This window comes from Triticum aestivum, chromosome 4A (assembly GCF_018294505.1).
Source record: "Triticum aestivum cultivar Chinese Spring chromosome 4A, IWGSC CS RefSeq v2.1, whole genome shotgun sequence".
NCBI classification, from domain to species: domain Eukaryota; kingdom Viridiplantae; phylum Streptophyta; class Magnoliopsida; order Poales; family Poaceae; genus Triticum; species Triticum aestivum.
In genome coordinates, this window is record NC_057803.1 from 734,342,242 (window position 1) to 734,356,925 (window position 14,684).

The 14,684-nt window shown below is 43.7% G+C and overlaps 1 protein-coding gene and 2 pseudogenes across 1 annotated transcript; all 3 read left to right on the forward strand.

Annotated features, from left to right (window-relative positions):
- Nucleotides 1-1,062: 1,062 nt before the first annotated feature.
- On the forward strand, nucleotides 1,063-2,359 carry LOC123084443 (F-box/LRR-repeat protein At2g43260-like; annotated as a pseudogene).
- Nucleotides 2,360-2,761: 402 nt separating this feature from the next.
- Nucleotides 2,762-3,988, forward strand: LOC123083467 (F-box/kelch-repeat protein At3g06240-like; annotated as a pseudogene).
- A 6,587-nt stretch (nucleotides 3,989-10,575) lies between these two features.
- Nucleotides 10,576-11,772, forward strand: LOC123084444 (putative F-box protein At2g02030). The gene has a single exon (XM_044506046.1). The coding sequence runs from the start codon at nucleotides 10,576-10,578 to the stop codon at nucleotides 11,770-11,772; it is 1,197 nt and encodes a 398-aa protein (XP_044361981.1).
- Nucleotides 11,773-14,684: the final 2,912 nt, after the last annotated feature.

Here is a 14,684-nt window from a genome sequence, read left to right on the forward strand (position 1 = left end):
CACGTGATGAGATTTGCATACGGTCTCCACCGAAATGTTTTCCTGCCGGCTGGCACCGTTCGGATGTTGTAGTGCCGCACTTATGGACATTTCGATGCACATGTTAATTTTCTCTACCATTGCAACACATGTGCATATGTGCTAGTATATCTTAAGTCAGGGACGAGAACTTATGTTGGCTAAATGCTTAATGGATCCCAACCTTGGTTTTCTCTTCCATCGAAATTTTGAAAACTTTCATTAATATTATAGTGCATACTGAAATAATTGTCTTTGAGCCAAAATAATTCAGCAAACGTGGTAGTACACACATATTACCTTTAAAAATATTGAAATATTTGATTATACCGAATCAAATTCAAATGGAAATTTTAGTCCTTTGACCCAAATGAAAACCAGAATCATTGAAATTTTGTGAAATTCAGTAATTTCGGATGGTTTGGTTTGGTGTGTTGGCTGGCTAGGATTCACGCGGGGTGGTGAATAGCATGATATGAGAAGTTTGTCTTATGACAAAACTAGAATTTTAAATAATTTGAAACCTAGAGAGCAGCAAATGAACCTACATCATGCACCAGGGTTACTACGTCATGTACGAGGATTTGGAATTCCATTATAGAGGAGTAGCAAATATTCTAAAGTTCGGTACAAGTTCACAAAAAAAAACAACTCAAGCCACCATTTAGTTCCAAAAATTATTTTCCAATCTGAAACTGATTTTTCGTTTTGAATTTTCCATCTGAAACCGAATTTGGATTGTGGTCCAGGACTATGCCGTGGCAACATTGCAAGAGAAAAAAAAAACAATTCCTGGAGAATAACGTTTCAGATTTTCTTCCTGACAAACCCAGTCACACGGCAAACGAACATCAGATTTCAGGAGGCAAGTCCGAGTCAATTTCCACGTTATCCAAATTTCCGAGTTCGAGTTAGCTACGGTCTCCATGTCGACTCGGTCGAGGCACCATCGAGTCGTTTCCGTTTGTCTCTCTGCTCGTGTATGTCCGTGCTTATATAGGGCTGATGTTGGAAGCTCCAAATCCCACAATGTGCATGCAGCTACGCGGACACACATAAATCGTACCACCGGCAGCCAACACGCTCGCAGATAAGATGGCCGACGATGGACGCCCCAAGTTGGTCCTTCGGCCGGCGACCATGCCGTGCCTGCCTCACGAGCTGATCGTGTGGAAGATCCTGGTCCGGCTGCCCGCCAAGTCCCTGCTGCGGCTACGGTGTGTCTGCAAGGCCTGGCGCGACACCATCTCCGACGCCGACCCCTCCTTCTCTCAGGCGCACCTCCGCCGGCTTCACTAGCAAGCTCATCGCACCACGTACAAAAAGCGAAAGCGACATGGAAGATCCCTGTAACACAAGAAGACCGTGGATCAACATGAAGGTTACCTGCCCGGGACTGTACCTGTGGGAGGAGAGCCAGAAGGACATCGCGACCCTCTTATTCGACATCTCGTTCCCCGCCGAGGGGGTGGCGACAAGGCACGGGCTCATGCACTGCGACGGGCTTGTATTGCTGCCCGCCGAGGATACCGTGCGTGTGGTCAACCCGGCCACAAGCCAAATCCGCGTGCTGCCTTGGAGCCCGAACAGCGTGGCGCCGCATCGGTGCCCCGAAGGTGAAGGCCACCAGGCGTTTGGCTTCGGGCGCGACCATCGATCCAATGCCTACAAGGTCGCCCGCTTCTTCCACCGTGAAATGCACGGCATGGGTGGTCTCGGGATGGAAGTGTTCACTATCGAAAAGGACCAATGCTGGCGTGAGACAGCCGTGCAACCGCCATACCCTTTCGTGGTAGGACTAATGGCAACCTTCTTCAAGGGCTCCTTGATCTGGTCGATTGACCATTACTCGCCTATGTATGATTACTCGCATCTGGATGATGCTGCACACATGCCTTGCTTTGTCCGTTTTAACCTTGAAGACGAGTCATTCAGCGTCATGACGGGTCCTCCATGGTACGATGGGGCCGACTATCTTGACACCAACTTTGCCGAGGTGAACAGGAAGCTAGCCATGCCTCATCCAGGGCCCAACAGTGAATTGGTCGAGATATGGATGTGCGATGATGTGGAAGGCAACAACCAGCCACGGTGGCATCAGCGGCATGTGCTCGATTACCCATTTTCTATGCGTCTCATTGCCACGTTTGGTGTCGAGATAGTGTATCAAGATACAGTGGACTATCTCTGGCGTCGAACTCGTAAAGGAGATAAGGCTATGGCTCGCATGAATCTTTTGAGATATTACAATCCGGATATGGGCACACTTGTTGAATACTCATGGAGGACCGTCAAAAGCTTTGATGTAATATTTTATGTTCCGACCCTAGTTAGAATCTAGATAGCTTCTGGCTGGGTAATTGCTAGTTATGTAGTCACCAAGAACTGTCACTTGTATTTTTAATAGAGTTGTTTTGCACGACGTAAATTTCATGGACTTTGATATGATTTCAGATAACTAGGTCACTGTAACTGTTTCTGCAAAATATTCCTTATTTCGTTTGCATGGTCACACAGCAAACGAAACGTCCGAATTAAGGAGGATCTAAATTCCATGTTTCCTTACCAAGTTCGAGTTAGTTACCTTGCATGTTGAAACTGGTTACGTGTCCGAGTCCGACTGGATTTGGAATCTGTCGTGCGTATCTAAGCACAAGATTATTCAAAGGCTTAATAATTAGGATACGTAGGCAGCCACAACAATTGGTCCTGACGGCTGCGGCAGCCAACGCCATCGGCCAAGATGGCGTGCCTGCCAAACGAGCTGATCGTGTGGGAAATCCTAGTTCGGCTGCCCCTCAAATCTCTCCTGCTACGATGCGTCTGCAAGGCCTGGCGCGACACCATCTCCGGAGATCCCTCCTTCGCTCAGTCGCACCTCCGCCGACTTCCCCGGCAAAAGGAAAAATACCATAGCCTGCTCATTGCACCACGTGCCTACAGCCACGCGGTCGAACATAGGATAATCCAAGATGCGGTCACCACCCCGGGATTGTACCGGTGGGAGGAGAGGCGGCCGTACGCCGCGACCCCTTTTACATGACACCTCCTCGCTCCCTGCCGAGGTGACATGGAGGAGGCATGCGCTCGCGCACTGCGACGGACTTGTGTTGTTGCCCACCAAGGCTAGTGTGTGTGTGCTCAACCCAGTCACACACCGAGTCCTCACGCCACCTTGGAGCCCCAACAGCGTTGTGCCACGTCGGTGCCTGGATGTAGAAGGCCATCAGGCATTCGGCTTCGGGCGCGACCATCGCTCCAATGCCTACAAGGTCGCTCGCTTCTTCAACCGTGACACGCATGCCATGGCGGGTGGTATTGGGTTGGACGTGTTCACAGTCGGAAAGGACCAATGCTGGCGTGAGACATCCGCACAACCGTTGTACCCTTTCATAGTAGGACGAACGGCAACCTTCTTCAAGGGCTCCTTGATCTGGACAGTCAACCTGGACTTGCTTATGTATGGTGAATCGTCTCTAGATGATGTTGCAAACAAGTCGTGCTTTGTCCTCTTTAGCCTTGAAGATGAGACGTTTAAAGTCATGAAAGGTCCTCCATGGTACGAAGGGGATGACTGTTTTGACTCCAGCTTAGACGAGTTGAATGGGGTGCTAGGTGTGCCTCGTCAAGGGTTCATCGAATTAGTCGAGATATGGATGTGCGATGATGTTCAAGGCAACAAGGCGCCACAGTGGGAACCGCGGCATGTCCTCGACTACCGGTTTTCTATTCGGCTGATTGCCATGTCTGATGACAAAATAGTGTATCAAGATGGATCAGACTATCTCCCGCGTCATACTTATCAAGGATATAAGATTATGTTTCGCATGAATCTCTTGGAGTATTATGACCCCAACATGTGCAGGCTTGTTAGATACTCACGGCAGGACGTCGTGCGGTTTGATGTAATGTTTTACATTCCCACCCTGCTTCAAATCTAGCTAGATTATTACTGTGTGTAATCAACAAGCGTCATCTTTGGTTCATTCAACAAAAAATATAGTTGTTTGCTCGAGGTAGATTGTATGATTTTTGACAAGTGATTTCATAAAGGCGGGCATGGTGATGAGCTTTAATTCACTAGGTCACTAATGGCCTTTCTGCAAAAGTATTCAATTATTCGTCAGGAGAAGTTGTGCACCTACAACTAAATAGATTAGCTTGCTGATCAGCTCAAACAATTTGCTAAAAGTTTAAAGTCTTCATAATTTGCTCTTTGTTCATTTGATCCTCAGAAAAAATTCTTCTTTGTTTATTTTTTTCCTTTTTCCACACTAAATATATATATATATATATATATATTTGAATTTTTCAAATTTCTTCTAAACTAATTTAAATCATTTTTAAAATAATTTAATTTTAAATCACTCTAGTTTTGAAATAATGTTCATACCATCTAAAAAAATGTTTGTGACATTCCAAAATTTTCAAACGTTTAAAAAATATTAATGGTATTTTCTGAAGATATTTGTAAATTTATTGGCATGCTTTTTTTAAAAAATTGTATTACTCAAAAAAGTACTCTTGATATTTCAAAAAAGTTGTATTACTCCATGGATTTAAAAAGTATGTTCATGACATTTTCAAATAATGTTCATAAAATGTAAAACATTTTTACGGAATTGCTGAAATAAATGTTCAATAAATAGAAAAATGTTCACACATTTATAACATTTTTATGTGTTTTTGAAAAATGTTCAACATTGATTTTAAAAAATTGTCGTCGTTTCCCAAAAATGTGCACTTAAATTTCAGAAAAAAAATTGTACCATTAATTCTTTTCATAAGTCTATAAACAATTATAATGGAATTATAAAAAATCATTATGTGTATGAGAAATGCTCACGAAATGTAAAAAATTACGCATTTTTTATAAGATAATCATGATATATAGGAAATTGTTTATAATACTTTAGAAAAATGTTCATGGGTGTGTTAAAAAAATCGCACAATTTCTTAAATATTTATGATATCAATTTCTTAAATACTTTAGAAAAATGTTCATGGATGGTGACCGTATGACGGCTGTGGAGGACTTTGTGGGGGAGAAGAGAACAAGGATGATGAGGACCCTTTCAGTTTTTGATAGGATCTCTGAAGCTCATGACAATGCATTTGTTTGGCGTGTTTCAGTTGTGATAGACATCAATACTTGAATGTGAACACGACCATCTGTTTGGCATGTTTCAGTTGTGATAGGCGTCAATACTTGAATCTGAACACGACCATCTGTTTGGCGTGTTTCAGTTGTGATTCGTCTTAAGATTTGGTGTTTAAAAAACATAAGTATGCCCGCCTATTTGGCGTGACTATACACCGGCAGTGACGCCTGACAAGTAGTCATGGCTGTACAGCGGCAGTGGCGCCTGTCAAGTTGGCATTTCAGGCCGTCGATCGTGCCGCCTGCCAATTAGGCGTGTCAAGCATAAAAACATAAAATATGAAAACAAGAATTAAGAAAGAACATGAAAAAACATAAAAGGAAAAAATGTGTGAATGTCCCAAACCAAATATGATGTTTTAACTCAACGGGTCATATTTCTCGATCATTTGCAGTAAATATTTAAATACAACTTAAACTTATACTATTACACACTAATTATTTCTATTTTTTTTAAATCCAAGTTAAGGTACCATGTGTAATATTTTATAAAGAAGTTGTATAAAAAGTTAAGGTATCGGTATTTCATTTTGGGACATTCACATTTGTGCCCTAACTCGAACCCACTACTCAAATTTACCCTTAACTTTTTGATGTGCTCAAATTTGCCCCTAAAAAGCATTTTAAGTCACAGGAATGCCCTTCCAGCTGGTCAAAGTTGTTTGACCAAAACTATGAAAATTCATAATAAATTCATATGAACTTAGAAGAATGCAAAATAAGATACCAAAATGCTCATAAAAACAACACCTATATGCACATGTCATTTATGTTCATGACAAAAGCACTCTTTAAAGCTTTTTAGGGTTTATAACATTAAAAAAATTTAGGGTCAATTCAAATAAATGCACATGTAGATGAGGAACGTAAATGACATACGCGTATATGTGATGTTTTTATGAACATTTTGATATCTTATTTCCATTTTTCTGACTTCGTTTGAATTTGTTATGAATTTTCAAAGTTTTGGTCAAACAACTTTGACCAGATGGAAGGGCATTCCTGTGACTTAAAATGCTTTTTAGGGGCAAATTTGAGCACATAAAAAATTTAGGGGTAATCTGAGAGTGGGCACAAATTAGGGGCATAAATGTAAATGTCCCATTTGGTTTTGGATTTTATGACGCCCGTCGGATATTCATGTGTTACAATGCAATGTATAAAGGAAATTGTTTCAAATTATAACTTTTTAAACCTAGCTAAATGACATCACAACATGACTCTGTGCCAAATTTCATATTCTTTAAACATGTTGTATCAAACACAATTAGATAGTCTACTTTTGTTTTGTATCGACGACACTTTGTATTAACTATTACCCTTACTCTCTTGCATCTCATTAACGGTCAACACAATTTTTTTTATAACCTCATCATTATCGGTCTGAGCATAATTCGGCAAACAAAAGCCCTTTTTGTTAATGATTTTTTTTCCACTTAAGTATTTATACCAAAACTTTTTTATTTGTTCATAACTTATTCTATCATTTTTCTTATTAACACCCTCTAGTATAATATTTACTCTTTTCACTAGTTTCGTTGTTTCTTATGCAACTAAGAAATGACTATTACGTTAAGAACAATGCATGATGAACATCAATATTCATACAAGCGCAAAATGATATGAACAAATATGTCGGATGACTAGTGATGTCAACTGATAAATAACTTCTCTTTGGCTACTAAGATTTATTTTATCATAACCAGCAAAATTAAGCTTTTCTAGTTTAGATACAGGATTTTTACTAGAGACTAAGGTTGATATTATTTCGTATTACCATTATGTTATCTATAATTACAAATGACTTTTGCTAAATTTAAAAAATATTTCTTCGTAGATTTTTATTATGATAGTTTTGATTGGGACGTTCAAGCAACTAGGTGTTTGCCTTAAATCTTCACAAATTTGAAACAACTTCATTGATAAAGAAAATTTGTGCCATCTAATGTATTATAAATGTGCTATTTGCATCCAAATATCTAAATATCATGCTAGAGTATTCTAGGACGTAAGGGTCTTCGGTGCAAATATCCCCACGTGGGTTAGAGCATCTCAACAACTCTTCTATACAAGACGTATAATAAATGTATATTTCATAAATTATCCCCAAAGGACGTTAGTAAAGACCAAATGTAAGTGTCCTCCACTCTACCCTTCCTTCGCGGGGAAGTCAAGTGTGCCTCCTTGCTTCTTTTCTTGTTGGCCCCAAAACAACCATCTTAACCTATCCTTCTCAGCTTCCAATGCAAAAGAAACACAATCAACAAGGGTGGCAGCAAACTAAATGTTTAACCAGAACATGGCAAGAAAAATAAATGTTAAATGGTAACTTGCCAAGAAGTAAATTATCATTCACATTACATGTACTTCGTTTTTGTCATCCTCTTTGTCAAAGTCTTTGTGTTGTATCTTTGGTCTACTGAATGCATAAGTTATGTGACCACCAGTGTAACTAGCACTGTTGGGGTGCTTCATATCAGCACTTCCATTACTTCTTCAACCGTAGCAGTTCCCTATGTTAAACAGTATAGAGATACAGAGTGAGAATGTCATTAACTTACAAATAACCAGCGATGCATAACGAATAAGCTAATTAGATATAGTAAAAATGTGTACTTAGTCCATATTATAACTTCAAGTATTACACATGAAATAATAACTAAAGACAATGGATGAGATGAAAAAAAGGGCGAAAAAATAGCAGGTTAATAGAATAAAGGTTATAAGAATGTAAAGGATAATGTAATCGCATGGCATACCACTATCAATCGGCTGAGCCATGCATAAACATCTGACATACAACTCGCCTAATTTTCGCCTATACATGACTTCTGCAAAGAATAGCTTGTCAATATCATTAGCTCCTCTGGTATTTGCGTTGAAGTTGATATGGTCGTACAACTTATCTCCCTCACGAGTGGCAGCACACAATATCCTTCAATTCATATGCAAGATCCTAAAATAACAGGAAGACCATATCTTATCAGCGATTAATTATTAAGATAACAAATAAAAGATACAGTGATAATGCAACCCTTGGTAGCGTAGAGCAAGGGAGAGACACCATATATAGGGCGGGCAAACCTCGGAAAGATTATGCTCCTTGTTATACTTGTCCACCAAGGCCGTGACAAACTGGCGCCCCGAGTCGCGGCTTTTATTGACGGGCTGCAACCTCAGACGCTTCATCCTCTGCTAGTAGAGGTACTGGTGCATGACCATCTCCACGGAAGATAACCCCGTCAGCCTAGTTTAGAGAAGGTTAGTGTATAAATAATGAGGGATGTAAATGAAGTACTATACACGAAAGGAACCTATTAGGGGAGTATCTTGCTGAGTAAACCCTAGTGGAGTATATTTAGGCCACTAAGTTTTGTCGGACCTAGCTGATTCCCTAAATATAACGGAGTAAAATAATTTGACATTTGCATTTCATTTTCGGCCATCAAAACAACTTGCTTCTTTATTTCATTGAGCGGCATTTTGATACATCGGAGCAAATAATTCACAAATTCAATAATAACCTGAGAAAACAAGAACCACAATTAGACTCTATAATAGATATCCAACTTCCATAACCGCTTCCATTTGTTGGATTAATATATTTTTTATGTCTTCGTTGGTGATTCTCTCAATTGGCTTCTCGAGCTTGCACAATTCTTTCTTTTTTGGTTCCGACGAATTTGACATTGCGCCGCATCTAGTCTCATCTGTAGTCTCTACTCTAGCAAGGAGAGCATGAACATCTATCAAATTTCTCGCTATCAATAGATCGATGTAAATCTTTTTCCTAATACCAATACTTGCATCCATCCTACACACAAATTTAAGCAAACAATGAGCTACAAATTGTGCGGAATCCGATGAACAACTGAATTAAAACAAGCACTCACCCCATCATTTTTGCACTTGAAGAACACCCATCCAGGGTGTTCCGGCATGGTCGAAACCCGCACACCACTTGTCGTGGGCAGCTGCTGGGTCAGTCCCAAGCTTGGCCAATGGCCGGGCATGTCTTTGCCAGTGAACCGTCAACGAGTGAAATCTGAGCGGCTAGAGGAGGAGGCCATACCTGGATGAGGCGCAGGGCCATTGTCGAGGATGTGCAGTTCGGTACCCGGCCTATCCATGACAAAGGCGTTGTCGCGGTGGCCAGATGCGTCAAATCCGACGGCGGTGGCGGCAGCGTAGATCTACTGATTTCTGTGCCGATGACGGCGAGAGAGGCTCAAATCAGGGTGGGAGAGGACCGCGGCGGGGCCTACATAGCATCCGCGGTGGCAGATGGTGGCCGGTGGGGGCGGGAAGGATGGCGCTGGCATAGATGCGGCACGGGAGTGGGGTGGATGAGGCAGCGATGGAGCAGATATTTTGCTCCAGCGATGGGCGTCCGAGTAAATATAGGCGCCGGATAGGAGGGAGAGTAAAAGATTTACTCCTCTATTAGGTTTAGGAATCGGCTAGGTGCTTGTTAGAGAAGTAAACATTTTACTCCTCTAACGCCTTTTATGGTATAAGCTAGAGGAGCCTTATTGTTACATACATTTTCTCATCTCGACGGGCGCGGAGGTAATGCTCGATGGCAGCGCGCCCTCCGGCAGGCTACATGTGGAAGCGTGCCCCGTGGTCGATCCTGATGTAGAACATTATGCCCCGTTGTCCGGCTTCCGGTACACGAGAGGTGGACCTAGACCTAGACAAGACGACCAGGCGTGGCCGTGGCCCGCCGTGGAGGAGTAGTTGGCGAACTTTTCGTGGGGCAGTTTGAGACCGGTCGACATGATGTGCTCTCGGAGAGTTAGTCCTGGCGGCAGCGGCGGCAGGGAAAGTCCAGGGTTGTAGCCGGCGCCGGCATGCCGGGGGAGCATGGCGGCTGGCGGTTACCGACGGACGTACGTACGTGTGTATCCGTGTTGGTCTCGGACTCAACTGCTATATACACAAACTCCAATGCTGGCTGTCGTAGTGCAATCGAACTAACCTCTTCAATGCTGGCTCAAATAAAATCTTGCTGCCAGTTCTGGAAAAAAAAAAGAGAACTAACAGATACAATTTGCATTTCTTGGCAATTGCGTCATGTACGTGGCCGTCTTCAAAATGGCTGTTTGATTTTGTGCTGTTGTTGCTTGATGCTTTAAGAGCCCAAAGCACAGCAAACGAAACATCACATCTCAAGAGGCGAATTGGAGTTAATTTGCATGTTTTCTAGGTTTCCATGTTCGAGTTAGCTGTAGTTTCGAGCAAATTGGGAGTTGGTCTACGTGTCCAACTGGGTTGAGACACCAAGTCGTTTTGGTTTGTCTCTCTGTTGGTACACATGCGTCTATATATTGTACAGTTATACGCAGCCACAAATCGTACCGGCGGCAGACAACACGGTCGATCAATCGGCGAAGATGCCGTGCGAGCTGCGTCACGAGCTGATCGTGTGGGAGATCCTGGTCCGGCTGCCCGCCAAGTCGCTGCTGCGGCTACGCTGCGTCTGCAAGGCCTGGCGCGACACCATCTCCGGTGCCGACCCCTCATTCTCTCAGGCGCACCTCTACCGACTTCATCAGCAAGTCAGGAAGCCCTGCAGCCTGCTCATCGCACCACGTATCAGAAGCGAAAGGATCAAAGGGAAGATCGCCACCCCACGACTTTACCTGTGGGAGGAGAGCCGGCAGGGCGTCGCGACCCTCTTGCACGACACCTCCTCGTTCACCGATGAGGAGGCCAAGACAAGACATGGGTTCGGCCACTGCGACGGGCTCGTGCTCCTGCCCGCCGAGGATGCCGTGTGTGTGCTCAACCCAGCCACAAGCCGAATCATCGAGCTCCCTTGGAGCCCCAACAACGTTGCACCACGCCGGCACTTGGTGGCACAAGGACACCAAGCATTCGGCTTCGGGCGTGACCATCGCTCCAACGCCTACAAGGTCGCCCGCTTCTTCTACCATGAAACTCGTGCCATGGGTAGCCATGGGATGGAGGTGTTCACTATCGGAAAGGACCAATACTGGCGTGAGACGGCTGCACAACCACCGTACCCGTTTCTAGCAGGACGGATTGCGACCTTCATCAAGGGTTCCCTGATTTGGACAGTTGACCAGTACTCACTTATGTATGAATGTAATCCCTCGCTTCTACCTCATCATGCAAGTATGACGTGCTTTGTCCGGTTTAGTCTTGAAGACGAACCATTCAGCATCATGACGGGTCCTCCATGGTTTGAAGCGGGCGACTATTTAGAATCCAGATTAGCTAAGTTGAACGGTGAGCTAGCCATCCATCATCTAGGGCCCAACTATGAATCTGTTGAGATATGGATGTGCAATGATGCGGAAAGCAACAACCCGCCACGGTGGGAGCAGCACCATGTTTTCAACTTCCGGGCTTATGTTCGTCTGATAGCTACATTCAACGATGAGATAGTGTACCAAGACGGATCATCGTATCTCTGGCGTCAAACTCATCAAGGAAATAAATTTATGGTTTGCATGACTGACTTGAAGTATCGTAACCCCGACATGGGCACACTTGTTGAATACTCATGGGGGACCATTAAGGACTTTGATTTAATCTTTTTCATTCCTACCCTAGTTCAAATATAGTTAGCTGGCTTATTGCTAACTATGTAATCAGCAAGGACAATCACTGGTATTTTAACCAAATATAGTTGTTTGCACATAGTAGATTTTATATGAACTTTGACATGGTTTTTAGGGCTTACATGATGAGAAGCTTTAGTTAACTATGTCACTCTAATGGTTTTTGCAGAAGTATTATGTTATTTGTCAGAAACACGCTTCTGTTCGAAAAGAAGAGGCGCGCACACACACACACCTAATGGAAGATCGGGTGTTTTGCTTCTTCTTTTTTACAATCCATGGATTTTAAATGTTATTAAATTGTTTGAGTTTGAACATGAAAATTTCAATTATATCCATACGAAGGTCAAATTGAAAAGGAGCTCATATGTACAAACATAAGAGAAATATAAGAGAGAATTAATATAAGGTAATAAGTTTTTAAGGAATCGGACATGGTAGTACACTCCAAAACCTCTAAAACCCTTTGGAGGTTGCCACATAAGATTTGCTATCTTTGAAGGTGTTGCATAACCCCAAATGCCTCTTTCTTAAATCTACCAAGGCCCATAGCCCTAACAAACAAGCGGCTTCCCAAACTGATTCCTCCAGAATTGATTCTATTAAATGAACTACGGGCCATCCAAAGTCAGAATCACTGAAATCGCTAATTCCCGAGCTTCTTTGTTGCTTCCCGCACTCACTTGACATTTTTACAGATTTTTACCATTTCTCAAACCATTCATCCCTCTCCTACCCTCATCCCCTCCCTCATTTTTCGCATCTGGTTGTGGCGAGGCACACATACCCTACCCCCGCCGGTCCCCATGGCAGCTGAATCTAAATTCCTCCACCTCTCTGACCTCTGTGCATCATCCTCCCTGACGGAACCTCATGCGCCCCCTACCGTCCCGAGGTCGACCAGTGACGCCCCAAGCACACCACTCCCTGCTCTAGCCATGCCCTCAACATGCTCCATTCTCGAGCCCGATCTACTGCTCTCCACCGCCTCCCTCATTTCCATGTTGGTCCATCAACTAGAGGGTCTAGACATCACTGCTCTACTGTCGTGGTTGAGAAGTTGCCATGTTATTTGTCGTTCTTTTCTCTTCTCTGATGGACATTTGTTCATATCATGTGTGTTTTCTCCCTGTGAGAATGTGTATGTATGTATGTATGTATGTATGTATGTATGTATTGGAAGATTTGTGAACTGTTCAATGAGTGTGATTAGTTCTGCAAGTTCCATGGTTGACCAACACATTCAGGGCGTTGTAGATATTTCACAATACTTCTGATATTCTAAAAGCAAGGTAAACAATGGTAAACTTCTGATTCTGAAAATTTGTAGCCACCGCTGGAATCGAAGCCAGAATTGATTCTTGGGAATCTGTCGCCCAAACAAATGGGGCCTAAAGGGGCTACCAGAGCCAAAAGACTCGTCATTAGGAACTCCTCGGGCAACACACATAACCGATACTTTCCGTTGCCATCATTCTGAATTTCAACTTTCGTACTCCAAGAAAAGAATTACTAACATATTGTTTTTCAATAAAGTAGCCCTAAAACCAGACTTGCCATTACCATGTTTCCACATTTAAGTCCAAGAAAAGAAGAAACACTTATTTTGTAGAAAATGATCAATGGCCAGCAGATTGTTAGAATAAATCCGAGGCATACCGTCGATCATCCGAGGATCAAGCAATCACACGAGCACGACACCGAGATTTGTTAATGAGGTTCACCGATATGGCTACATCCCCGGGGCCTGACTACGGGCGCTCCTCCCCGTGACACCATCACAATACCGCACACCGGCCACCCTGGCGCCGGCACACGCCGCCGGCACCCCCTTGCGCGTCTGTGCTATTATGTTGGCATAGGTTACATCGTGTGTCTACCCCCGCTATATATGAGAGGCTAGGATACAAGTGTCCTACTAGGACACGACTCCACATCCTATGTAAACACGATACAACTACAAGTCCAACTGTAACCTACCTTGTATACTATATTCGACACAACTCTAACAAACTCCACCTTGGCGAATATTCTCCACCACCTTGAATTTGTCAATGCGTCAAACTTCCATGTACATTGGACTTGAGTTTATCCCATGAGAACCGCTGCTACTCCAAAGACTCCATATGACTCCACCTGCAACTTGTAGTCTCTTTTTTTCTTGAACACAGTCAACACTCGAGCAAAATTAAGTTCCACATTACTCTAGTTTGCGCTCCCAACTTCCAGAGTATCAGTCCAACGCCATCACACACTAATCACTGACCTGCGTGAAAGTGAACAACTCACATATTGGGTCTCACACATAAGAGTTACCTGAACTCAACATCACCACCCCTTTCTTGACCGCCTGTCTGAAACGTGAAGGAATTTCACCGTTGCTTGTAGTCATCTCGAGTCAAATTCGCAGTTGTCTCACCACATGTATGACCACCAGAGCCCTGGCCCGTCTCCATGTCCCGTGCGCGTCACACGCCTCGCCGCTATTACCGCGTCGAGCCTCCGCTGTCCTGGTCGAGTCTCAAGGGTCGCGAACCCACACCACTCAACCCCACTGCAGAGTACCACCGACCATCACCGACCGATGACGAGTTTCACGCTTTCATCAGACCACTGGGCTCCAGTCCGAGTTACGTGTCACTCGCTTTTCCCTTTTGCTGAATAGGCTTCGATTTCTGGATCCTTACACCGTAGCCCCTCAATCCAGCTCCACCTTCAATATGACTCCATGGTAGATGATCAGTCCACCCTCGCGCCCCGTCGACTTCAAGCTCCGTGTGTACATCACCTTGAATCAACCCCGCGCCATAGTCTTGTCGAAGCCACACAAGCCCTCGGGGCCTGCGCCACGTGTTTCCACGCCCCAGAAGTCGGTCACCATCAGCATCATGCTCCTATGTCGCCGTCGCTGATCC

Coding starts and splice junctions, on each gene's coding strand:
- LOC123084444 (XM_044506046.1), top strand. CDS start 10,576: ATGCCGTGCGAGCTGCGTCACGAGCTGATCGTGTGGGAGATCCTGGTC.